Raw genomic sequence first — 26666 nt, forward strand, 5'->3', positions numbered from 1 at the left:
TAGGGTCAGGGTTCAGATCCATCTGTGCCCAGCTAGTGTGCTGAGCTCTGGTCAAGTGTGCATAGATTACTTACTGCATCTGCTTTTTAAGTGAGGGGACTAGGGGCAGCCCTTCTAGGGCAGTCCACTCATGAGTGCCCTGTGGGAAGATGGAGGGCTTCCTCACATAACCAGTTACCCAGCATTGAGAAGCCAGACTGAAGGTTGTTTATAGAAACTTTTAATACTAGAAAGATGTTTCCACTGGAGGGAGGGAGGGTGTAGGGCTCGGCCTTGGGTATTCCTGGAACCCCAAGCCCGACTTTCCCAGGATGGCTATTTACTTGGCTCTTAGACCCGGTTCCCTTCTGAGGTGGCGTGCTTCCTTGCTCCAGGGGTGAAGGCGTTTGACCAAGATCACACAGTTGAACTTGGGCAGCTGGCCCCAGCACTTGCATCTGTTCTTGGAAGACAGATTGCAGTGTGCACCACTCTGTTACTGTCCCCACTGGCTGTTCTGGGAGAGTGAAGGATTCAAAGATGAGCTCTCAGTACCTGCGCTCCATTGTTTCCTCTAGAAAGAGCTGGCAGGACTAGCCAGGAATTTGCTATGCTCGGCCAGGCTTTAGCATGTTCTCAAGCCCATCCCCTTGTCCCCAGGCTCTTGAGAAGTCCTGGGGAGCAGCCTAGACCATCCATCCGTCAGGCACCCTGTGCTCATACCATTAAGCCTGGAAACGGAGAATACTGGCTGAAGACAGTCGTGGGAATGGGTGCCCACGCTGTGGGCAGCCTGCCTGCCATAGATACCCAGATCACGGTGGGACAGTGAACACATCAGAAGATGAGGGCAGATTGACAGTCCTGTGCCAGCGGCAGACTCACTTAGCTGGAGCATTTGGATCTAAATGTTGGCGGAGGGTGGTCTTGGAAACTCCACACTCCAGACATCTTGGGTTTTTTTTGTTTTGGGGTTTTTGGTTTTGGTTTTTTTTTTTTTTTTTTTTTTTTTTTGGCTTAAACCAAACAGAAGGACAGATACAAATCTGAATTGTGTAAGGCTCAGGATCAGGATCCTGTCCCAGCCCTGTGTGCAGGCTGTCAGCAGACCACACAGTAGCACCAATAGCATGAGGGAGCCCTGTAACCAAGGAAGGCCAGGCATGGTCCCATGGTTGTCCTAGAGGAGGGTGTGGCCAGCAGCTGCTGGGTGTGTCCTCAGGCAGACTTCTAAAGGTCTTGAGGCAGCAAGGCAAGGCAAGTGGCAATTAAGGAGCATGTGCAGAGGAGGAAATGGCCCTGCTGCTAGGTCTATGGCTTGTCTGTCCTTCCCTGCCTCACTGCCTATGAAGCCGGGCTGAGGAAAACCCAAGAGCCTTGGGAAACCTGTCCTCTGCCCTTCCAGGTCCGTGCTGCACATACCCAGCCGACTACCTCGAGCCTACTTGTAGAAGTCATTGGGGACGATGGGCAGCTGTAGCCCCTTGGTCCCAGACATGGCCACACTGACTCAGGTACAGACCCTAGTCCTTGGCAAGCCTTATCCAGGTGGGGTTGACAACAGAACCCTGAAGGAGTTCTGTCTGGTCCTGAGAGGTAGAGGGACCTCAAAACCTGAGCTTTGTGCTGAAGGCCAAAATCCTTTTCTGGACTTTGGTAAAAGTCTTTGTTTTTGTTCCCTCTCCTTCAGTGAATGGGACAGCATAGCCACCAGAATGGAAAGGACACACGGCCTCACATTCAGACAGTCTACCATGACCCACCCAACAGAGCTGGACTAGGCTCTTCAGAGGTCTGGTAAAGTCACCTGAACATGACAGCTGGCCTGAGCTTTTCTCCCCTATGAGGCCACTGCCCTGGCTGAGGACAAGCCCAATGGTCCCCATTTTCACACAGCAGCATATCAACACTGTCAGGAACCTCTTCCAGATAAATAGGTCCAATGAGGTTCTTGAAGTAAATGGGTACAGAGACAGAGTTTCTGGCCTTGTAGTCCAGAGTTAGCAGGCATTATATCATCTATCAAAATAAATACTAAAATTCCTATTAAGTCATCACAGTCCATAGTGGGCACAGGTCTCAGTTCAGTGTGGCTTTACCCAAAAGGCTATCTGTTTTCTAGTTGTCTAAGTCACTCAAAAAATCGCCAAGGCAGAATGTTCCATTCAGAATGCAGTCCATTAGATGACAGGCTCTGGCATGGCCTAAAATTAATCAGTGTTTTTCAGCTGCGTAAAGGATGTTGTAGTGGGATGTTTTATAGAGCAGATAAACTGAAGGGATGGCAGCCTCGGGGAACACATGGTGGTTCAGAGCGGTGTCCATCTCGTCGACATACTCCACCTGCAGAGCAATGTTGAGTGCCTGCGACAGGGCCGTGATCTGTACGTGGTCACACTCCATGGCCATGGGCTCCACTTCCTGCAAAGCCAAAATAAAACTTAGGAGGGAGGCCAGGGCAAAGGGGATCACAGTCACCTGGTCCGTGGAAAGCAACACAGCCAGACACTACTGGGGTTGCAGAAAATGAAATGAAACCATTTTTACTCCAGACCCTTGAGGGAATATGCAAAAGAGGAATCTTTCAGGCTGGCATCAAAAACTAAAAGAACCCTGAAGTCTGAGGCTTCCAAGTGTACTCCTGGAGAAGCTGGAGCCTGGGGGTGAGTCCTGCTGCTGCAGACACACGAGAGAGGTGGGGACTGCTGCAGCAGGGCAGCATGCAGACCCCACAGACGGCAGCTGCTCTTGTGCCTGTGGTAACTGCCATTTAAATTAGGGGCCCAGCACCTCCTAATTAAAACAAAAAAATCCAGATAGCCATGTGAAAACTGTCCACATCTTAACATGTGGGCCACTCCTTCAGATAAATACATCTGAAACGAGCCTATCATAAGGCTGACGTGACAGGAGCTGTTACTCTGGTTCAGCAGCAGAGCCCTCCCAAATCCTGTGATCCCAGACATTCCCAGGGACTACGAGCAGCCTGCTCACGCCTCGGGGCTCAGGACACTGGAGGAAGATGTCTCCAGTGGACTAATCTTGCAAGTTGGCATTGTAAGGGCATTCCTCTGGGCACCAACAGTGGACCTAGAGTGTGTGAGGGACAGACAGGCAAAGCCCAGGCTGGGAGCTACATCCCTGAGGAGGACCCTAGGGGGACTTACGTGAGTGCAGAAGTCTTTGATGTCCATCTCCTCATCGATGAAGTGTCGGAAGAAGTCAGCTCGGTTCCTGATGAAGGCTGAGGTGAGGAGTCGTAAGAACTGCACGATCCGGTCCGAGGAGTTCTGGTCGTTAAACACCTTCAGCAGGCTGGACACTGAGCTATCCTTCTCTACCAGCTCCACCACACTGTAAAACTTCACACCACCCGCTGTCAGGGTAGACCCGGCTCGCACCTGTCCCCCCACCCCCACCCCACAGGACCCCTCATTTTGAGACTGCAAGTATTAGTGTTGAAGTTCAGACACATTTAGTCCCCTTCCACCAGACATTCAGAATGGCGGGAGGCTGGCAGTCCTCTGAACTGAAATGACCCTGCCCTGTCCCAGCTCCAACTGCAGAGCCGTGGGTGGGCTGTGGACCTCCAGCCTGTCTGCTCCCGTCTGCTCGGCCCATGTGGAGGGCCTTGTTCCTCAACCAGTGTGGCTCAGGTGAACTCACAGCATTAAAGAAGTTTCTGAACTTGTGCTCCTCGAAGCCGGCAGCCAGAAGGTCGTTTGGGGTCTGTAGCACACGCTCTTTGAACCTGGAGGGAAGGAGACCTGATGGTCAAGGGGTGGGGGTGGGGAACAGGATGCTGCTGTGACAGGCACTGCCTGGTCCACACCAGCCTCACAGAAGCACTTCCACTGCTTTCCCTGCTGTAGATGACTCCATTTCTCAGATGAAGAAACTAAGGCGGTCCCAACATTCTCCCCCAGCTATTTCCTTTCAAAAGCTTCCCCCCTATATCCGTGGTCCCACTTATCTGCCCTGGTCACGTCCAGCCCTTTCCTTTTCCTCCTCCCTCCTAGGGACCTCCAGAGCGATGATCAACACTCCTCCCATGTCAAGTTTGCTGGTCTCTGCCCATGACACTGTACTCCTCAGAGATGTGTCTCCCTCTCCTTTAGCCCGGGGTGAGACTGGCAGCCCATCCCACAGCCAACCCCCATCTGCACGGTACCTGGGCAGGGCCTGTTAGATGCCTGGGGATGCCCCTCTTTGGGAGCTGCCAGTTTACGGCCCACTTTAAGCTAATGAACTGTTATCTCAAGACTTGTGTCAGTCAGGAGTTGGCATCTCTTCCTAAAACCCAAATGGGCAAAGGTGCAAGGAAATAAACCAAGCTGGAAACTTGAGAGACGGCTCATTGTTGAGAAACACTTGTTCTTGCAGAGGATCCAGGTTTGAGCCCAAGCACAACTACAAGTGCCTGTAACTCCCGTTCCAGAAGATCAAGTGCCCTCTTCTGACCTCTTCTGGCACTGAGGACACATACATACATGCAGGCAAACACTCATACAATAAATAAATATAAATTTGAAAATAAAAATACTCAAAGCCCAGTTTCCCGTTTAGTACTCACTATGCGTCTAGGAGACTGGGGAATATTGCAGGGACCCCAGCACGTGTTTCTGTCCCTCAGATCTCTGCTCTGGCTGCTTCTGTGGGGCAGCCGGTAATCAGTCCTAATATCAGCTTGCTCACCTATGTGTCCTCCAATGCAGAGCCTCTTCATGTCACCAGCCACAGGGCCCTCAGCATGGTAAGGCGCCCGACCTGGCCACCAAGTACAGCAGCTCTTCATTTACCTCAGGACCAGCCTGGCTCTGGGCTGTCCTTGCTCTCTACTGGGGTCAAGGGCCAGCAAGAGGGCTTGGTGAAATGGAAGGGGCTCCGTGCAGTGGAAGTGAAGATTCCTAAAGTTATCCTCTGGCCTCTGTACACACACTCCAGGGTGCCCTCTCTCTCTCTCTCTCTCTCTCTCTCACACACACACACACACACACACACACACACACACACAAGAACATGATCAAGCCCAGCAGGAACAAGCTCCCCCTTTTTGTAGTCTTCCTTTTCTTCTTTTCTCTTTCGTTTTCTCTCTTCCTTTTCCTCTCCCATTTCTTTTCCTTCTTTCTCTCCTTCCTTTTCTCCTCCTTCCCTCCCTCCTCCTCCTCCTCCTCTTATGTTGGTGTTTGAAACAGGTTTGACTGAGTGCCACCACAGCTGTTTTTCATTTTTGCAGTAAACACCAAGCACCCACCCTACGTTGCCTGAAGAGGCCATGCTGAAGGAGGGTCGGATACAGACACCTTCCTAAGCCTCTGGGCTGCTGTCAGCACTGCACGGGGTCTACCCAGGGCCCACTCACTTGAGGATCTCCCTGCTCTTGCCCAGCAAAGACTCCAGGTAGGAATAGCCCAAGGCCCTGTAGAAGCAGTTCCCGTCACCTTTGGTCTTCCGGATGGAGGTGAATCTTTTGCTGAGTTCCTAAGGGGAGAGGAGGACACAAGGCCCTCAGCAGCAGTGACGACTGCTGTGGGTCAGCCACTGGCCTGGCCACAGCTCCCTCCCTTCAGGGTTCCCACCCTCGTCTGTCCCACAGATACACAAATACATTGAGGTGTCAGACCAGAGGGTGTCAGCTCCTGGGCGCCAGCCGGCTTCCAGTCGGAGGAGATACCACAGAATTAGATGATAGTGACAGAGTTTGAGGACATGAGCTGGGGTGTCCTGGGTCAGAGACATCCAGACCAGACTTTGGCAGTCAGAGAAGGCTTCCTGGAGGAAGCTGGTGGCTGAGTGGGGTGGGTCACAGGGAGGCTGCAGAACACTAACCAACCTCAGCAGTCCTAGAAAGGTTTCTCAATGGTGTGAGGAGTGTCGGACCACGCAGAACCGTAAAGACTCAAGCGAGTCAGCTCTTAGGACAGTGCTTAGCTTTAAAATGTACGGTGTTTCCACAAAGAGAGGCTCTCTTTCTGAGGCAAGTGCACAATGTCAGAATGGTCTAAGTGTGTTTCAGTTTGCAAAGGAACCTGGCCCGAACTCCGCGTCTCTCAAAAGCTGCCCCTTTCTTTATTCCCGACCTCAGCCCTCTTCATTTAGGGTCTTGGTCCCTCTCCCCTCCGCCCCACCTGGATTTTCCTCTGGTAAATCCTGTTTTCAGGATGATCCCGAAGAATGGATAGAATGTCACATTTTTCTGATATTAGGTTGAAAGATGTTTCACTCTGAAAGAGAAAGAAGAGACACTGAGCTGGCTCCAAAGACACCTGCAGGCCTCAAAGAGCCGATGGCCTCCAAACAGCCACGTACACAACCAGGAACACGCCCTGTCCTCTCTTAAGGGATGTGTGAGCATGTGACCAGCATCCTTGGGACCCTCCTGAGTGGTCCTGGTCCCAGGGCAGGGACAGTCAGCATGGCACCACCATGAAGTAACCTGGTTGTAAAGAACTAACCTTAGAACTTGCTAACAGATTCTTTTCATAATATTTAATGCCTCCAACTTAATAAATCTCTATGCTGGAGTATGCTTCCACTTCATTCATTCATTCATTCATTCTTTACTTACCCCCTGACCCCCAGTTCCTGAATGTGCATCCTGTGTCAACCCTGGCATCACCACATGCTGACAAGACAGGGCTGTTCCCATCCCTACACAAAAGCCAATAATACCACAGGGTCAAGGTTAGCTGTGAGGTGACTCCATGTGGCCCTGGAGGGTGTGTGTAAGGGCCCAGGGAAAGGGTAAAACTCTGAGTTTACACAGGGGCTGGGGCATGGAGGACATCTGCCCAGACGGCCCACCAGTGTTGCTCAGCTCTAAATCAAGGCCAGAAGCAAGTCTGAGCACAGGCCTCGGGAGCCAAGGTCTCCAATTGGGCCTTGGCAGGACGGAAGCAGGTGGGAGACAGCAGAGGACGCCATGGATGGAGGAGCGGCAGCCACCTCCCCACCTGTGCTTCTCTACCAGGCCTGGGGTGAGGGCGCCCGGGCTGGGGCTCAGCCAGCTGGCCACGGACCCTTGCCACCAGCCACCAGGAATGGTGTTCTCTGCAGAGTAAAATACAAAGTGTTGGGCTGTGGGGCAGTGGTGGTCCACACCTTTAATCCCAGCACTCAGGAGGTAGAGGTAAGCAGGTCTCTGAGTTCGAGGCCAGCCTGGTCTACAAAGCAAGTTCAAGGACAGCCAGGATTACACAGAGAAAACCCTGTCTCAAAAAAACAAAAAAACAAAACTAAAGCCAGGTGGTGGTGGATTTCAAGGCTAGCCTGGTCTACAGAGTGAGTTTCAGGACAGCAAGGGTTACACAGAGAAAGCCTGTCTCCAAAAACAAAAACAAAACAAAACAAAACAAAACCCAAAAAAACCAAAAACAAAAAAAAAAATAAAACTTGCTGGGCCGGTGAGATGACTTAGACTGCTAACAAGCCTGGTCACCTGAGGCTGATCCCAGGATCCCACAGGGGGAAGGGAGGACCAGCTCTCACAAGCTGTCCTCTAACTTGTCAGTGGTGGTTTGTGTACACACATACACATTCTGTCTCTCTGACTCACACACACAGTCTCACATACAAATACACACATACATATACTCAGTATACAGTCACACTCTCACACATGAATACACACATATAGATATACATACATACACAATATACATGCATTCTGTCTGTTACACACACACACACACACACACACACACACATACACACACACGGAAAGAGTTTCCAGCTTAAGATAAGGGTTCTGTGGCTGAGGTGAGGACATGGCTCTGTAGAGCCAGCACTTACCTCGTTAAGTGTGAGGATCAGAGTTCAGGTCCCCAGATGACACATTCAAGTTAGATGAGCAACTTGCCTATGATCCCAGCTCTCAAAGGATGGGTACAGGGGATCCCTGGGGCAAGCTGACAAGCTAGATTACCCAAATTGGCATATTTTAGGCCCATAAAAACGTCTGCTGGGGCTTCAGGGAAAGCTTTTGGTTTGGGATAAAAAAAGAGCTGAGACACTGATGCAATGTCTACTTCACAGCAGCCATCCTGCGACCAGAGGTTGAAAGCCAACATAAGGAGGATGGCTTGATGATCTGCTGCTACCCTAAGCCCAAGATGTGTGACATGGAGACGGGTACCATCACTGGGCACTGTGTGCCAAGATCAGGAGCAGAGGCTCACCTGGCCCCATGATCTCAATTATCACAGCACTCTTATGATGTGGCAATTATCATACCCACTGCCAAGGTCAGGTCGTTTGACCTAGGACGTGATTATGCAGGTCATTGTGAAGTTCAGACACACCAAACTGCTAGGCATGCACAGTGCAGATGCCAGAGCTCTCAAAGGACTCATCTGCCGACCACAGAGGAGTGTCCTGTCCAGGCCAGTGTGGGGCCTTCTTACCCAGAGGCTGGGTCCCTCTTCTCACTTCCGCAGCACCCCCAGAGATACTGTCCTCCCCACCCACCCCCACTTCCTGACCGGGGGCAGGGGGAGTTCAGTCTGTCCAAGAGCCTGGCCAGTGTTTGATGCTTACGGCACAGTATCAAGGGACAGTTCCTAAGTGACTCTGGGCACAGGCATTGAAAGGTATCAGCAGGCTGAGGGTGTGGATGAACAGAGGGTGTGGTTGAGTCTGCTAACACTGTGCTGAAGACACAAATCCCCATGGGGTGGTGTGGCTCTGAACAGCTCTCTCCGCACCTCACATGCATGGCAAGTGACCCCATGTTCTGCTCCACCAAACTCCTTCTTGCTCCCTTGTGAATTCACCCATGTCTTGCTATGTGCTTCCTGACTATTTGTTTATAGAAGTACTTTTTACAGATGGCTGACCTAAAACGGTACGATACGCGGGTTTTCCCGAACAACAGGCTACAGAGCACAACGCCCCGGCTGTATTTAATAAACTTGCACTCAACCCTGGCCCCAAACAAAACCCAGAAATAAAGATGTCAGGGGCCTAGGGGATGCAGAAGGATGCCCAGCTTGCCATGTTTACTGGGCAGTTTCTGAGAAGGCATCAGAGAGCAGGGAAAAGGAACTCCATTTGTCCTCAGGAGTCCTGAGGAGAGAGGAACTCACTACACCAGGGCTGGCTTCCCAGGGCCAGCATCTGCCTGGGATCGTAGGTAAACTTGCTGTCGTCAACAAATTCCCAAAAGCTATTTGCAGCTGCCTCACTAATGAACAGCATCAGGACCAGCTGTGAGCTGTAAGGTAGCACTCTTTTCAGTCTCAAAGAGTGTTCCAAGTTTATCTCAGGTGTCCCTAATCTGCATTGTGTTCCCAACCCCCAAGGTCCATGTGGCATGTCTTTTGAAATGTATGTCTTTAAAAGTATGGTGGTAAAATGTACATAACATGAAACACATCCTTTCAGCTGTTTTTATGCACACAGCTCTGCTGCAGGTTTTGTTTTTGTTTTGTTTTGTTTTGTTTTGTTTTGTTTTTGAGACAGGGTTTCTCTGTGTAGCCCTGGCTGTCCTGGAACTCACTCTGTAGACCAGGCTGGCCTCGAACTCAGAAATCCACCTGCCTCTGCCTCCCAAAAGCTGGGATTAAAGGCATGTGCTGCCCAGCATAAGTACACTGTATCTATCTTTAGACACACCAGAAGAAGGTGCCAGATCTCATTACAGATGGTTGTGAGCCACCATGTGATTGCTGGGATTTGAACTTAGGGCCTTCAGAAGAATAGTCAGTGCTCTTAACCACTGAGCCATCCCCCCAGCCCACTCTGCTGCCTTAAATAACCCCCACCCCCACCCCAGTTCCTCCTCCTTATCTTTGGAAACTACCCATTTCTATCTACTGCCTTTACAAATCAGAGTACAGATGAGATGTATTTTCCAATATTTTTTAAAATGGAGTTATTTTATGTTTTAAATTTGCATATATATTATACTACACACACATAACTTTTTTGGCTGGGTATGGTGACAAATGCCTGTAATGCTAGAGGCTGGGGAAGGGGGATAGTGAAATTGAGGCTAATATAAACTACACTGCAAGACTGCCTCAAGGGAAGAGTGGGGGAGAGGGAGGGAGGAAGGAAAGTAGATGGGTCTTGGGTTGGCATCTGATGGCTCTCATGTGTATAGATGACCCTAGTGACAAGCAGGCTTCCACCTTGGCACTGGGAGTCCCTAAAACACCTTTGGAATGGCCCAAGTCCCCACTGAAACACACCAGCATTCCTGGCTGAGACCAGCCTCAAGATGCGGGAGAACCTAAGAGCAGTATCAGTTCACTAGTCCAGGAATCTGGAAGGATGCTCTGGGGTTTGACCTGGGCTAACATTAATTGGTGTGTGCTTTTAAAACCCTGGCTGAAGACTGCCAGGTTGTTCTGGAGGAAAAGAACACAGACAGGTCACGCCTGACTGTCCTGTCAGACCTCACCAGGCCTCAGCAAAGACACAGGTTTTTAATTGCTAGGTTGCAAATAGATGCTAATTAATTAAGCTGGGTAGGCAGCACCTGGGCTTGGCAACTGTTTTAGCAGTGGAGAGGTGTGTTTCACTGACCAAACCCACAGCCAGGCTTCAGCTCACAAATCTACAAACCGCATCTGCCAGCCAGCCATTCTGTCGTGCATCTGAGCATGACCAGGTTCGGCAGTGCCCACCAGACCCAGCAGACAAGGTCATCTTTCTCTGGACAGCTTGAGCCCCAGGCCCCAATGCCACCACTCACCCAACAGCCTGACCTCATGGCTGGCACCTGGGAAAGCTGGAAGTGCCAGCTTCACCTGCCTGCGGAGCAGGTTCAGAGCCTCGACCTGTCCTTTAGAAAGGCTCACATCCTTGCCAGAGGCCACCCAGAGTTGAACCCTGGCCCTACCTGCTCGCCTGGAGTCCCCACAGGCACTAGGAGTGTGCTTTTAAATGTCTACTTGGGGACTGGGAAGGTAGCCAAACCAGTAATGAATTCACTGCTTTAAGCATAAGGCCCTGAGTTTTGTAACACAGCAACTGTGTGACCTGCACCTGCCATGCACCTGTACCTCAGCACTGAAGGGACATGTAGAGACAGTCAGCTCTCCGGATTAATAACTGGCCAGTCCAGCCAGTGAGTGAGCTTCAGGTTCAGTGGAGAGACCCCATCTCAGAGGTGTTGGAGGGAGGCCTCAGTGAGCAAGGTGCTTGTTGCCCAAGGGAGACAAGAGTTCAGAGCTCTCGGAGGCAGAGACGGGATCCCTGCAGCAAGCTGGCTAGCTAGGCCACCCAGAATCGACAAACTCCAGGCTAAGTGAGAGACCTTGTCTAAACAAGCAGTGATCGAGAGAAACACCCAGTGTCAACTTCTGGCATCCACATTCAGGAACACATATGTGCATGCAAATCCACATACACATGTGCCCACACATGTACCAAGCAACTTCATATGCATACCATACACACATGCACGTGCTAAATTTTAAAAAGAAAAACAGTAGAGGAAGGTATCTGATGTCAATGTCTGGCCTTCACACTCATGTGCACAGGTTGGTACAATCCTCTATAATGAAAAAATAAATATACTTATATATATGTATATATATGTGTATATATATATATATATATATATATATATATATACACACACACACAGGAATATATCCTCACATATACCCAAATATCTCATTCATATATATATATATATGTGTGTGTGTGTGTGTATATACATACATATATGAATTACATATAAACATATACACATATGTGTGCACATATATGTATAAACATATATATTTGTATATATGAATATTCAGATATGAATCTTCATATATGAATATATGTATATATATACACACACATATATATTCATACACACACACACATGGGGAATGTTCAAAAGTCCATTATTGATGAGGTGACTTAAGCCAAAGATCACGGAAGCCATGGGTATAGGGAGACCTGTCTCCCTGGAGGACCCATTTCTGCTCCCCCACCTGGGTGGGGACAACTGTGGTGCCACAGACCATCACCACTGGACTTCTTTGCAACTGGAAGTCAGAGTCCGGCCTCCTCCATCTAAGGCAAGCTATGGCCAGGCTGCGCTCTCGGGCCCTTCTGGCCCTGGCTGCAGTGCAGGCTGCTTTTCTCAACTCCTAAAGGCCGCCTAGGCCGCTACCTGAGTTCGATATTTGGGATCTATGTGGCGGAAGAGAAAACTGGCTCTTGCACGTTGCCCTCTGACCTCCTCACATACTCCATGGCATGCCTGCACCATGCCCTCACCCCTGCCACACACACACACACACACACACACACGCACACACACACACAAATAAATACACGTTAGAGGCTGTCTGGCTTCCATGATGGATAACCCCTTTCCCTCACCTTGTAACCTTTCTTTCCACGGTTCCCTTGCCTTCCCCTCCCCCCTCTTGTAGGGAACCCTAGGTGACCTCTCTGTGCCATCCTTGACAATGAAGGGTAATCTTCCACTTCAGCCCCTTAACCGAGTCACACTTTGGAGCCTCCCCTGCCACGGTAATACATCCACAGGTGCTGGGGAACAGGATACACTAATCTTTGTTGACAATCACTCAGCTTACTTCATGACCCGTCTCGGTGGGGCCCCAACCCCTTATCTTAGTCGCTGGCTGTTTTCCGAGCTCCTGAAGCGAGGCTGTGTCTCCCTCAGATAACGTGAACTTGTGTAACATCTTCGAGCGGCTGCCTGGTTTTAGCTCCGGCCTCACCTCTGCTGCGAACTCCAGCCTCAAACAGCAACCTCTCAGACATCCAAACAGCCCCTTCTGATTCATTTGCCCTTACTCTGTTGTCTCATCTGTCCACCAGGCTTCTCTAGGCCCTAGGATCCCCTCCACACACAGAGTATACCCCCAAATCCAGGAGCCCTCTCCCATTGCCTCACCGTGCCCCAGTTCCTGGGTCTGGCCTGAGAGCCCTCACCATCTCCCACAAGGAGGGCGCACTGCACCCTGCCTAATGACCACAGGGCTTCCTCTCCGAGCCAGCCACACAGTCTCTGTGAGCAGTCAGCACGGGCTGCTTAACCGGCAGAGCCTTTCCTCAGTACTCTCTGCTGGGCTCAGATGTTACATTGCCAATGTCAAAGTATCAAAAGACAGCACTCTGCCTTCATGTCTGGACTCACATCGTATTCATGAATTGTATCCAGTGTGGACTCAGTTTCCCTAGCTGCCCCCCTTCTGCCAAGCGAGGCCTTTCCTCATGATAAGAAAGCAAGAAGCCCCTGGCCTGATGCTGGCGTCTCCCAGACTCTTTAGGACTCCAGCTTCCTGAGCTGAGCCGGATAAAGCTCTTTGGTATAAATGGCCCAGTGATAACCTGTTACCGAAATACAACCAGGCTACGACACAGCCAGGAGTGAGGAGCAGAAGCGGTCATAATACCTGCAGCTGCGAAGGCTTCGGGGCAGGGGAGTGGCTACCGCTGGGACACTTCCCAGGCGGATGCCGGAGCAGCTTTCGCAGCTGGCAACAGGCCACAAAGGGCGATTTTGGTGTGGGTAAGACAAAACGGAGAGCAGAGGGTAAAGTGGGGGTCTTCCCAGAAGATGGTGTGTGAGAACGCCGGCAGGAGCTGGCACAGAAGAGGCTGTGAGGATGTAGCCTCAGGTGGAAGTGAGGAATGACGTCCTGGAGACTGGAGGGAAGGGTCACCTCCTCAAGTGGCAAAGAACTTGGCTGCAGGGTGTCCTTGCCCCAGGTCTACATGGGAAAACAGAACTTAAGGACAATGAGCCAGGAAGACGCCCATGATGGCAGCGTGGGTTCTTGTAACTTCTTCTACTAAAATGTGAGGGAGAGACATGATGTGGGTAAAGACGGGGTTCATAAGCAAAGAGAGCGAAGGTGTTGGACAGTCCGACTAAGTAAAAGAATGACAACATCTTCATTACGCCAAGGGTGTGGCTGGCCACCTGCTAAAGATAATGGCACAGAAGGGAGCAAGGTGTCACTCAGGGAGATGAGGTAGGAGATTCCCCAAACATGGCAGAGACCCATAGGCTGGCTACGACTAGAGGGCACTTTCCAGGGAGCTTCTCAAGGGTTCCCACATGTCAGGGTGGCAGGCCACCTGGGTGACCAGCTGTGTGGCAGGACCCGGGGAGGGCTGCTACTCTAGTGACCAAAGCTGTGGTCTTGGTGGAAAGTCCAAATGGCAGTAGGGTGCGGTGCACAGTGCAGGGCCCAGAGTAACCAGACACTGTCTCCACTAGGGTGATGGGCACACCCACCGAGGAGAAGGGCATGGGGGGACATAGGAAGGCTCTGTGAGCTGCTGCTGAAGGCAGAGCCAGTGAATTCCCGGGTGGGCCACCTCAGCAGAGCCACCTCCCCCCTCCTCCACCATCCTACCACCTGATCTTGCTTGTTCAAGACAGGATGTGACAGGTGGGCTCACTGGCTGACTTGTGTTGTCTCCGTCAACTCAAATGCCAACTCCGCAAGGGTAGGGACCTGTCATCTGTCACTGCCGGATCCTCCACTTGCAGGAATGTTGGAATGTATTCTAAAAACGTATCCCAAGTGCTCCGACCTGAACTGTTGAAGCCCGGAACTCCAGGCCTCAGAATGAATGCAACTTTATTTTGGAACAGGGTCATCGCTGATATGGTTAAGATGAGGTCACAATAGAGCAGGCTAGGTCACCAGCCCGATGACTGGTTTCCTTATTCACAGAGGAGTATAAACACACGCATGGGAGAGAGAGCCATTTGTGGATGAGTCGAAAGTCCCGAGGCTACTGCTGGAGGCTTGGGGAAGCAGGAGCTAGAGCGATCCTAAACCCCTTCAGAGGGACTGTGCCCCTCCCCGCACACTCACCTGAGACATCGGCCTCCCACGGAAGGGTTTTGCCACAGTAGCCCTGGCGAGTATGCTGAATTGAGCAAGCCTGCCTCTCCCTCCAGCTGGCCACCCACGACCCAGCATTAGACAGAGCTGGCAACCATTTCACAGTCATCAAAAATGTGAACAGTTCCCTCCTGTGCAGACAACCCAAACTCCACGGCCCAGCATGCAAAGCCCTGCGCAGGATGCTCAGGTCCCGTCCAGTTTCCCAGACTCCCTGAATCTACACAGAGCAGCTGCTTACGGATCCCCGCCAGGATGCCCGCGCTCGACCATGTCCCAAGGCAATCTCCCTGTCACCTGGGATGCACTCTTTCCCCAGTCCTTCCTGAGTGCTTCTATACAACTTCCAGCTTTTTCCTACCGTGGAATGCACCATGCTCCAGGACTGTGCAAGGCCCCTGCTGAATTCTCAGGCCATGGCAGTAATTCAGTCGCCGTGGCCCGGCTCACAGGCATGAACTCCAGGCATGAACTCCAGGGTAGGGCGGGTGTCACGTCTTTCTTAGCTACACGGGCTGAGGACTCCAGCATTGGCTTATTTAATGCACGGGAGAAGAAGTCCAACAGGCGCGTGTGCCCGGGCTGCCTGTACTCACACTCACTCTTATCCCCAAGAGCAAAAGCACACCTAGTGAGGGTAAGCCCCTCGCCGTTGGCAGCCCCGACCCAGAGGACTTCATGGCTTCTGCCTGGCATCCACTTTCAAGCTCAGTCCAGTGACACCGACATAGGAAGAGAGGACGATGATGTTGGTCCCAAAACAGTCTCCTGTGCCCACCACCCATCCATATAGCCTCAGCCAACATTTAAACACATTACAGTAAATCAGCCATGGGCTTCAGGACTTAACAAGGTGCCCAACACACAGTAGGTGTATAATAAACACCACATAAACAGTCCCTAGTTCTGTCCTCATGACCCCCAGACAGATAACCTATTTGGTGGGCTTTATTCTCTCTCTCTCTCTCTCTCTCTCTCTCTCTCTCTCTCTCTCTCTCTCTCTCTCCAAGGCACCCAAAACCCCCAGAGGAGAGTTGCTTTGGGCCCCAGCTGCTAGTCTCCTGGGTTCAGGGCAGATCCAGCTAGACAGTAGGGGACAGACGTTGGGGTCCCAGCCCTGAGTGCGCTGGTGCTGTCTGCTACCACCAGCGGTGGCCAGAAGCCACACAGCCTCCAGCGTCTGTGTGGCTAAAGCTGTCATTTCACTAGCCTGGTTCCCTAGTTCCCTGGCAGGTAATGTAGAAATACCTGGGCCACATTCCAAGAGCAAGTAAACCCTTGGGTACCAAGAACAAGCAGGAAACCAGTGCTTCCAGTCCCTCCCCACTATTTCTGGACACACACACACACACACACCACTTCTCATTATAACTACTATTGGGATAGCTCAGACTGGAAGTAGACTGGAGTGTAGTTTAGAAGTCCAGCCTTATCTAGCATGCTTGAAAATCAGGGTTCAAAACTCAGCAACACCAAACAAAACAGAAAGAGCAGGTGATCCCAAAGCTAAGTGAGCCCAGGCTAACCAGTAGTAGCACTGATGATGGTCAGGCTCCCTGGAACCTTTGGCTGGAAGTTGAATAGCATAGGCTAACCACCATACCCAGTCCCCTGTAGGAGGCCTGACCCCATAGCAACCTGGAGGGCGGGCTGATGGAACACACAACACTGGACCAGAGGCTTGGGTCCAAGTCCTAGCTGTCGTGCCACCACAATCCCTACCACCTTTCTCCCCGTCTGGCCTCAGTTTCCCCACTTGCTCTGGGTTTGACCAGTCCAGGATCTCCTGGACCTGCTCTGCTGGAAAGTTTTTCTAAGTCACTTTGCCTGGCCTCCTAACTCATCTCTCACATTCGGGGGCGCCTGATGTCCTGACGCTACAGACCTGTTGCCATCAGGAAACTGAGCTTACATCAAGGGGCCATAAGGCTTGCCGGGGTGGTCGGTTCGCTCGTCCCGTCCCCGGGGACGGTTGGCTGGGAAACAGTCAGTCTGCGGTGGCTAAGTCCGTGATGGGTGGGCTGCAAGCTGTCCATAGAGTGCTACTTAACAAAGAGTAGAGACCACAAGCCCAGAGGTATCCCATTCCTCCCCAGCCAGGCACAAGCATCGGGACTTAGAGAAGGTGCCTGGGGACCACCTAGAGTGGCCACGAGTGCTCAGTCCTGGGCAGATTATTCTGGCTGAGGGTCCCCGAAGGGACAGCGCGGCGCACCCCGGTGTTCATCCAGAGAGTGGAAAGAACTAAGTCTCGCGCCCGACCGCGCGCACGCACACGCGCCCCCTCCCCGTCCCGCCACCACTGACCATAGTGACCGGAGCCGTCGGGCCACGTCCCGCCCCAGCGAGGAGCGAGCGGGTGCCAGGGGAGGCGCTGGGCGGCTCCGCCGTTGGGTCGGGCGGCGCGGGCCTCGCGGGTGTGGGGCGAGAGCAGAATACACCCGACCGCCCCTCAGACCGGAGCGCAGACCTCCACTGTGTCCCAACAAGACGCACACCCCGCGATTGACGTCGGAAGCTGGCAATCAGAAGCCCGGACGCTGGACGTCACAGAAAGTGGGTGGGACTGCACGCGCCTTCGGCCTATGTTTTGGGGCCCGTTTGACAGGTCGCCCTCCTTTTAAAGACACAGAGTGCTTTTAACTACCAAAGGAGTTAGCAAAATCCGGAGAGCCGGTCCGGGTTTGCAAAGGCAGAAGGACTTTTAACTAAAACTGCAAACTAAAGTCGTCTGAAAGGTTAGATGGCCCTCATTAATTAATCAACGAGTTCACATACGTATATTTGTCTCAAGATCAGAAGACATGCTCTTAGGAAATACGTATCCAGTGACAGTAAGTTACTTTCCTCCTGCCGTCTAGCTACAAATACTATTTTACCTCTTTGTAACTCATGAATCAGACAGGCGTCCAGGTAATATCTGTTGAATTAATGAACGTTTGAGATGGTTGAACATGGCTCTGGAGATGTAGGGCTGTGTAGAAGACACAACACTGAACCAGGCGTATGTGAATCACCCCGTGGACAAGCTCATTATTACTGGACATCAAACAGGAAATATTATTTAAGGTTTGTTTGTCAGCCATTGTGAGTACTGTATGGAGAAGGGGGCTCCTGTACATGGCACATAACTATTTTAGCAGGTTCTAGTACGTACACGGTTCTGCTTTACTGTGGTATAAACGCGATAATGTTGGATAGACACTGTTTTGCTCTTTTCCTGAGCTAATGACAGATGACTCTCAAACCCTCAGAAAACTGGAAAGCCAAATTGAGTGGCAGCTCCAGTCAGCCCCACCAAAGGAAACAATAGACACACCCCAGTGTTCTGTGGTGCAAAGCCAAGCGGAGTGATGCATGCATAATGTATTTTTCATCTTGTGTGTGTGTGTTGTGTATGCCAAAGCCAGAGGTAAACTTAGGCATCTTCCTCTATTCCACTCAACCTTATTATTTTTATTTTTTAAGGTTTATTTTTATTAGCTGGGTGTGGTACCACAAACCTTTAATCCCAGCATTTGGGAGGCAGAGGCAGACTGAACTCTGGGTTTGAGGCCAGCCTGGTAGAGCAAAATTCCTAGACAGCCAGGACCATACGGTGAAACCCTGCCTCAAAAACTACATGCATATATAGTACATACATATATGTGCACACATAGTGTATCTGTATATATATTTGTTTATTAGTTTTATTATGTTATTATGACCAAATGTCCTCTATGCCAAGCATTTGCCATCTGGGGGGGCTCATCTGTGTCCCCCTTGGAAAAGATTACCCCAGGTGTATTTGTTGATTGTTTACACCCCAAAATAGAGGACTAGAGTAGGGCAGGAGACCCTCCCTGATTACCCAGCTTCTCCCACCATTTCCAAATGCAGCACATGCCCTGGAACTAGAGAGTACAGGAAGCCTGGAGAGAGAAAGAGAGAAAGAGAGAGAGAGAGAGAGAGAGAGAGAGAGAGAGAGAGAGAGTCTGTATCTTGTGTGTGTGTGTCTTTGTTTGTGTCTGTGTGTGTCTGTGTGTCTGTGTGTGTCTGTCTGTCTGTCTCTCTCTGTGTGTATCTGTGTGTCTGTATCTGTGTGTGTGTGTCTGTATCTCTGTGTGTGTGTGTCTGTATCTGTGTGTGCCTGTGTGTGTGTGTGTGTGTGTGAGTGGTTTGAAGGGATGCTCCTTCCATCTGTGTGGTTACAGGGAAGCCTTTATTACCTGTGGGTAAGGCTTTTCAGGTGCCCGTTGGGGGGTGGGGAGGAGCACCCATACCCCGTCATTACCCCTCCCCTATGCTCTGTAAGGAAGCCCCATAAGCTCACTGTCTCCCCAGAGGGAACTTTTGTGGAATTGTGCCTTGATTTGTCATTGAGACCTTGGGAGGACAAGGTAGACGCACATCTGACCCCTAGGAAGGAATTTTAGCAACATATGTGTGGTGGGGCAACGTATGTGGGTATGTTGTGTGAGTGCAGGTACCAGAGATTGTGCTGGATGTCCTGGAGCTTGCTTTATAGACAGGTGAGAAGCTGCCCGACAAGGTGCTGGGAACAGAACCTGAGTTCTCAGGAAAAGCAGGAAGTGCGTGCTCTTAACCAGGAGCTGTCACCCCAGCCCTTCCACCTTATTTTGGAGGACAGAGTCACTACTTGAACCTGGGTGTCACAGATTTCATTGGACTAGCTGGCCAGAGAGCCTCAGGGAGCCTACTGCTTCTGCCTCCCTAGTGCTAAGATTACAAAAGCAAGCCACCATGCCTCTCCGTGTGTGTGTGTGTGTGTGTGTGTGTGTGTGTGTATGAAGAAGAAGAAAGAAAAAGAAAGGAAGGAAGACTTTGCTTGCTAAAATCTACAGCACATGCCTTCACTGAGTCCTAGTAGTGTTACATATATATATATATATGTATATATATATATACATATATATATATGTGTGTGTGTGTGTATACATATATGTGTGTATACATATGTATATATGTATGTGTATATGTATGTGCATATATATGTGTATATGCATATGCATGTGCATATGTATGTGTATGTGTGTATGTATGTATATATAGATGTACATGTGTATGTCTATATATATGTGTGCAAGTATGTGTGTTTATATGCATATATATGTATGCATACATGTATATATGTGTATGTGTATATGTATATATATATATGTGTGTGTGTATATATGCTCTGAGGAGATGCTAAGTCCTTATGCTTGTGGGGCAGGCACCTTCCCAGCTGAGTCATCTCCCCAGCCCTTTATAGTATCATGTTTTAAATTTGTGATTGCTTCATTAAGCACCAGTCTATTACAGAGTCAAGGCATATCTGTATTAATACTTCCAGGTGCCTATATAGAGCTCTTTTCTCTCACCCTCACGTCCTCCATCACCCTCCCCCTCAACCCAGCTAGGTTCTTGTTCAAGCCAGCATCTGTGTCCTTGACGCTGCACCATACATTGGGTCGGGACTGTGGAGTCCGTCTGGGGTGCAGGGAGCAGCAACAGCAACTAACTCTTCACAGGCATTTGTGTGGGAACTCACGATCAGACACCCTGAGAGCCAGATACACATCCTTTATGTGCCTTCCCATTCTAGCATATGGAAGTCGGCCCTACAGTCCAGTCCTGTGTCAGAGGGAGGTCACATTGTTGCTCCGTCCAGCTTGATAGCCCACACCTTTAATTCCAGACAAAGCTGGTGGTGGATCTCTTTGAGTTCCAGGCAAGCCTGTCTATATAGAGAGTTCTAAGCCAGGCAAGACTACAGAGAGACCTTCCCTGTCTTAAATGAAAATAAAGAAGGAGAGAGAGAGAGAGAGAGAGAGAGAGAGAGAGAGAGAGAGAGAGAGAGAGAGAGAGAGAGAGAAGAGAAGAAGAAGAAGAAGAAGAAGAAGAAGGAGGAGGAGGAGGAGGAGGAGGAGGAGGAGGAGGGAGGAGGAGGAGGAGGAAGGAGGAGGAGGAGGAGGAGGAGGAGGAGGAGGAGGAGGAGGAGGAAGGAAGGAAGGAAGGAAGGAAGGAAGGAAGGAAGGAAGAGCGTTGTTTGCTAATATCTACAGCACATGCCTTCACTGAGTCCTAGTAGCCTGAGTACCAAGCTGGAACTTGGTGCAGAGAAACCAGGCACCGGTGTGAGAGTTGTAGACTACTCCCTGCCCTGCCACCGCAGGCCCTTCCTGAACGCTGAGAAGCTTAGGGAAGAAAAGGCTGTAGAAAGCTATAGCTGTTCTTTGCTACTCTGTGGGCTCTTTCTCCCCCCACCGGGGTTTCAGTCCCCATCACCAGATAGGAGAGAAACAAGGATAGAGAGGAAAGAGATAGAGATCCTTGGATTCTATTTCTTTCTTCATTTATTTCTTCTTTGAGCACGACTACTAACAAACCACACACACACACACACACACACACACACACACACAGTGACCACCAAGCAAGCACCAAACCTGCCTATGGGGCCCTAGTATTTATATACCCTCTGAAAAATTCCCACAATTCCAAATGTCTCACACTCAGAATCCCCACACCTGGGAATCAAAACTAAAACATTCTTATAATATTTCTATTTTTTAAAAAAAAAATAAACCAAAATTCCAAAATTCTCACTACAGAAACCGCCACGCAGCTCTAAGGCTGTTTGGATAGTCAATGGTGGTTCCTGTGCGACGGTCCTCTCTCTCCCTGCATCTTCCACCCGGAGTTCAGGTGACTCTATGGAGAAAGAAGTCATGGATGGCATCTGTAGGTAGATGTGGGCATCTGGGAACAGATGTGGCCTCACAGGTTGAGAGAACAGTGAGGTCCCCAGCGAGGGCCCTGGACCTCTGGGTGGATGGCCTGTGAGGTTGTGCTGTGCTGCTCAGATAACTGCTCAGTCTCTCCACTGCTCTTTCTCAGGCTAGCCAAGGCAGACAGCTCTTTCAGGATCCCCACACACTCTCTGTTTACCTCTCCGAGCCCTTTATCCCCTTGTGAATCCTAGCTTCTCTGCAGATGGTTAGGGCATTGGAACCTTTCCCTCACATGCTCACCCTAAGCACCTCCCAACTTTTGGACATCTCTGCTCCCCAAAGCTATCATTCTCCACAGACTGGCTGCTCCATGAAGCCTTTCTGGACTGCACTGGGGGTCATTACGCCCTCTGAACTTCCAGGCTGGGGACCTGATGGTCTCCTACGGTGACATGCCCTGCTGCTTTGATTGGAGGGACAGGAGGGCATGGTGGTTAAGCAAGCAGGCACTGGCACCAGGCAGACTCATGACACCATTCCTAGGCAACGATGCCTGAACAGGTCAGACCTCTCTGGGCCTGCTTTCTTACCTGTAGTTGTGAAAGCATTTGGGAAGTGTGGGCTTGGCGTGCTGGCCCCAAGGGCCCCAGCCTTACTCATTCCAGTGTGCATAAACATAACACAACAGTCAGTGAGGCCTGACACGCCCTAGCCTCCACCGGCCATGCGGATTCACCCATGGCAGTGACACCCCAAAAAGGTCTGCATGGTGTGCCTGAATGAGGGGGTTGATAGCTCTCAGAATCAACACAGGGAGTTTTTGCCAGAAGTAAAAATATCAACATCACCACCACCATCAACACATACACACACACACACACACACACACACACACACACACACGTGCTCCTCCTAGGGTGCTAGGGTTCACCTCCCCACCCCTCTCTCCAGGGTTTCACTGTATTGTATAGCATTGACTTTCCTGGATCTTACTCTATAGACCAGGCTGACTCCAAACTCACAGAGATCCCCCTGCCTCTGCTTCCTGATTGCTGAGATTAAAGTTGTGCGCCACCACCTTCTTCTTGTGGCTTCTGTGTGTTTCCTGACTCAATGAAAACTCTCCTTTCCAGTTGCAGGAGCCTCAAGATAAAGCACAGACCCTATGTACACTTTAGGCTTCTCTGACTGGGGTCAACGTTGTCTTTCTCCCACCATGCGCTGGAAAATGTTTTAAGGTCGAGCTTCTGGAGCTGTTCCTAAGCTAGGAAAAAAGATCTAGAAGCCCAACCCCACCCCTCACCCTTCACCTCCCTCCCCCAGGAGCAGAGCCCTGCCTCCCACCTGCCAGGGCACCTTTGGGGAAGAAGCTTTTGAAGTCTGGGAACTGGAGAATGCAGAGGTAAAACTGGTGGCAAGGGAGAACTTTCTGGAATCAGGAAAGGCAGAAGCACGCGTCCTGGGAAGAAGGTCCTTACTGTCTCAGAGGGGAGGCCTGTGCTGTCTTGAGGGAAGTTGGGCCCCTAGCTGGCAAAGCCCCCTTTGTCCCTTCCCTCAGAACACTATTCAGCTGTCTCCTCCCTCAGAAAGCCACCCATGTTTGGGCAGGGGTTGCAGTAGTAAGCCTGCTTTTCTGCACTGAGGAAACTGCCTGGAGCACAAAATGCCAACAGGTCAGAGGTGAGGAGGGAGCATCACAAGTGGAGATACCTAATATACCAGCAGGTAAAGAGAGAGGGAAACACAGTATCCTACTAGGCAGGGAAAACCGAAGAAGCCATCCTGTGCCCTCTGACAGGCAGTGGCACAAGCCCCGCCCTGGACTGTAGCTCACATCTTCTGTCCCAGCATTCCAGAGGCATAAACTCTGTGAGTTTATGGCCAGGCAGATTGTCCTAGAACAGCCAGGCCTACGTATGTAGGGAGAGAGAGACCCTGATTACAAATACATACATACATACATACATACATGAATAAAATAAAAGGGATCTGGAGACGTAGTGAGCTGAGCCCTTGCTTAGCCTGGTAAGGGCCTGGATTCAATCCCTAAGTACAACAAAAAAGGTTTTGGAAAAGAAATCATCCAAGTTGGCTTCATACCAGGCCATAGCTCCCTTCATGGTTTGAAGTAGGCCTGCAGGCCTAGAAACCTAACTTGTGGGTCATTGTGGTTTGTATATGCTCATCCCAGGCAGTGGCAGGATTAGAAGGCATGGCCTTGTTGGAGAAGGTATGTCACTGTGGGCCTGGGCTTAAGACCCTCACCCTAGCTGCCTGGAAGTCAGTCTTCTGCTAGCAGCTTTCAGATCAAGATGTAGAACTCTCAGCTCCGCCTGTACCATGCCTGCCTGGATGCTGCCATGCTCCCACCTTGATGGTAATGGACTGAACCTCTGAACCTGTAAGCCAGCCCCAATTAGTTATCCTTTAGAGAATTACCTTGGTCATGGTGTCGGTTCACAGCAGTAAAACCCTAACAAAGACAGAAGTTGGTACCAGGGACTGAGGTATTGCTGTGATAGGCCTGACCATGCTTTTGTTTGGAAGAATGTGGATTTGGGGACTTTGGATCTGGAAAGCCATGGAAGGCTTCAAGTGGGGTTTGATGGACCACGCTTGTAGGAATATGGAAGACTTTGCTGCTGTGAGTGATGTGAACTGTGCAGACCTGGCCCAAGAGGTTTCAGAGGAGAATTTCAGTATGTGGCATAGAGACTGTTTTTGTGGTATTTTGATAATGTGGCTACTTTTTGCCCTTGACTGAAGAGTCAGCCCGAGGCTAAGGTGAAGAGACTCAGATTAATTGCGTTGAAAAATGAAGTCTCCAAAAATCACAGCAGAGACTCTCTGGTTAAGTCTCTTGAAGAGCATTTTGAATAAGCATAGCAAGCTGAGAAAGGAAAATATAAAATATATGGTTCAAATATTAAAGAGGCACCAGGAAGTGAAATGGAGCTGAATCCTGAGTTCTAGGAAATAGCAGATTAAGGGAGTGAGACTTTGGGGCAAGATGCTATCCAGCTAAATTTAGATGCAGGCATGGAGGTACACACCTTTAATCATGGGAGATAAGGCCAAGCAGAGCACTGAGTTCAAGGCCAGCCTGGGACAGAACAATTTCTAGGTGAAGAAAAGCTTAAATCCAGGCTTGGTGGTACACATCTTTAATCCCAGGAGACAGGCATGCAGATCTCTGAGTTCAAGGTCTATCTACAAAGATCCAGGACAGCCAAGCTTAGGCAGTGAGGGAGTTGGAAAACAGAAAGCTAGTAATAATGTAATAGAACAAGGGGGCCATGTTCCAGTTCTTGCAAGCAGCAGAACTCAGCAGCTTTGGTCACGTGGCTCTAGCTTTAGAGTCCAGAATAGAGGGGACTACTGGGACAATTGATGTTGGTTAGATGGAGCTAAGGAATTAGTGGTGATTAAGAAGAAACCAACATCACCGAGGCAAAATCTTCTGGGAAGTGTTTTCTGAGAGCACAAAGAAGCTGTGTTCCAGAGATAACCCATGTTGTAGCTTATGCTGCAGCTGTACTTGGTAATGTTTATACATTACTCATGAATCACCCAGGTGGTACTGGTTTTGAAGGCATGAAGGGGTCATGAAGAACAGCTGAGGCCTGGCATTGTGAGAGGCCATGGAAGACCATTGGTGGAGGTGCAGGCTCAGTTGCAGTTGATGACCGAGGGCTGAAGGGGTCATGCAAAGGATTTGAAACTTGGTACCATGAAGAGAACCTATCTGAGGCTATTTGTGAAGCCTAGTTGCAGCGGAAGACCTCAGTGTATTGGAGATGCCAGTGCCATGGGATGACCACCAAGAACAGCAGAAGCAGTAGAGTGGATCAGAGCTATAGAGGGCAGAGCTGGAGAAGTGACCCCAGCCCCTTTGGAGGAGCCCAGAGGATCATGTGTGGATCCCAGACATTGGAACAAGAAGCTGTAACACTGAAGTTTCCTTGGAGATCCCAAGTTGTTCGAGATGCCAGAGCCATGGACACTCTGCTGTAGAAAGCTGCTTAACAGGACGTGGAACCCACCCAGGAGAAAGAAGTTTGTTGCAGTCAACAAATATAAAAAGGAGTTAAAGATCTGAAGACTGCTTTGACATCATCCATGGAGATGCAGAGTTTGGAGTTTTCCCAACTGGTTTCTTGCCTTGCTTTAGGGATTACGGTTAGGTGACTGGATGGATCTAAGAAGAGACTTTGAACTTTGGACTTTTAACATTGCTGAGACTTCTATAGACTATGGGGACTTCGGAAGTGGGACTAATATATTTTGCATTATGCTGTGTTTAGGTGTGACCCTCATAGACTCATATGTTTGAACCAGCCTATGACTCAACTTTGACTCCAAAATTGGCTCTCTCTTCCTCCCTTTGAGGTGGGAGTTGTGTTTTTTGCGTGAATCTACTCAGCATCCATCAAAACCCAGTTTCTCAGTCACTGGGCTGAGAGAGCATCAAGCTGGACTCTTGCTTCCCCGCTCTTTGGGCATTGAATCAAGCTTTTCACTTCTTTACTACATTTTGGGAACTGACCTCAAAAACCTGCCCAGAGGGTGTGGCATTTCCCTTGTTTGGGACACTAATGGATCAAGAACATACCAAGAAGAACTTGTTTCTGTTTTTAAAGTGAGTTTTCTTTTTCTGATTATGAAAGGTAAACATGTTTATTGTAGACACTTTGGACAAGATATAAAAAGTATACAGAACTGGGGCTGGAGAGATGGCTCAGCGGGTAAGAACACTAACTGTTCTTCCGAAGGTCCTGAGTTCAAATCCCAGCAACCACATGGTGGCTCACAACCATCCGTAATGAAATCAGATGCCCTCTTCTGGTGTGTCTGAAGACAGCTACAGTGTACTTACATATAACAATAAATGAATAAATCTTTAAAAAAAAAGTATACAGAACAAAAGACAAAATGATAATCTGTCTTACCATCCATCCTAACCATTGTCTCCAAGGCAGGACAGACTCCTTTCCACTTTTTATTTATGTGTGCATATATATCTGTGTGAGTATATACACACAGACGTATGTGATGTGTGAATACCCGTGAGGCCAGAAGAGAGCCTCAGATTCCTCGAAACTGGGGTTACAGGTTCCCAGGAACCATCCAATGT

The 26666-nt window shown here is 50.0% G+C and overlaps 1 protein-coding gene and 1 long non-coding RNA gene across 4 annotated transcripts; one reads left to right on the top strand and one right to left on the bottom strand.

Annotated features, from left to right (window-relative positions):
- Positions 1-204: 204 nt before the first annotated feature.
- Otub2 (OTU deubiquitinase, ubiquitin aldehyde binding 2) lies at positions 205-17215 on the bottom strand. Of its 2 annotated transcripts, XM_052185175.1 has the most exons (7): positions 17124-17198; positions 6548-6630; positions 6108-6203; positions 5342-5460; positions 3646-3730; positions 3147-3341; positions 205-2400 (listed from the first exon to the last, which is right to left on the bottom strand). In XM_052185175.1, the coding sequence occupies exons 2-7, from the start codon at positions 6626-6628 to the stop codon at positions 2194-2196; spliced, it is 783 nt and encodes a 260-aa protein (XP_052041135.1). In that variant the 5' UTR covers positions 6629-6630; positions 17124-17198; the 3' UTR covers positions 205-2193. The 2 variants fall into 2 exon arrangements, with proteins under 2 accessions (XP_052041135.1, XP_052041136.1); XM_052185176.1 differs by lacking the exon at positions 6548-6630 and having other exon boundaries at positions 17124-17215.
- A 203-nt stretch (positions 17216-17418) lies between these two features.
- Positions 17419-26171, top strand: LOC127687000 (uncharacterized). Of its 2 annotated transcripts, none has more exons than XR_007978310.1 (3): positions 17419-17885; positions 22856-22934; positions 25107-26171. It is a non-coding gene; the product is annotated as an uncharacterized LOC127687000 (long non-coding RNA). The 2 variants fall into 2 exon arrangements; XR_007978309.1 differs by having other exon boundaries at positions 17419-17650.
- Positions 26172-26666: the final 495 nt, after the last annotated feature.

Source organism: Apodemus sylvaticus, chromosome 6 (genome assembly GCF_947179515.1).
Source record: "Apodemus sylvaticus chromosome 6, mApoSyl1.1, whole genome shotgun sequence".
Taxonomy (NCBI): domain Eukaryota; kingdom Metazoa; phylum Chordata; class Mammalia; order Rodentia; family Muridae; genus Apodemus; species Apodemus sylvaticus.

Bases quoted from the DNA above. Each gene is read 5' to 3' on its own strand.
- Otub2 (XM_052185175.1), bottom strand. From the start codon at position 6,628: ATGGGAACAGCCCTGTCTTGTCAGCATGTGGTGATGCCAGGGTTGACA. The intron at 3,731-5,341 runs GTGAGTGGGCCC...CCTTCCCTCCAG, and splicing joins AAGAGCAGGGAGATCCTCAA to GTTCAAAGAGCGTGTGCTAC. The intron at 2,401-3,146 runs GTAAGTCCCCCT...TTGGCTTTGCAG, and splicing joins TCAAAGACTTCTGCACTCAC to GAAGTGGAGCCCATGGCCAT.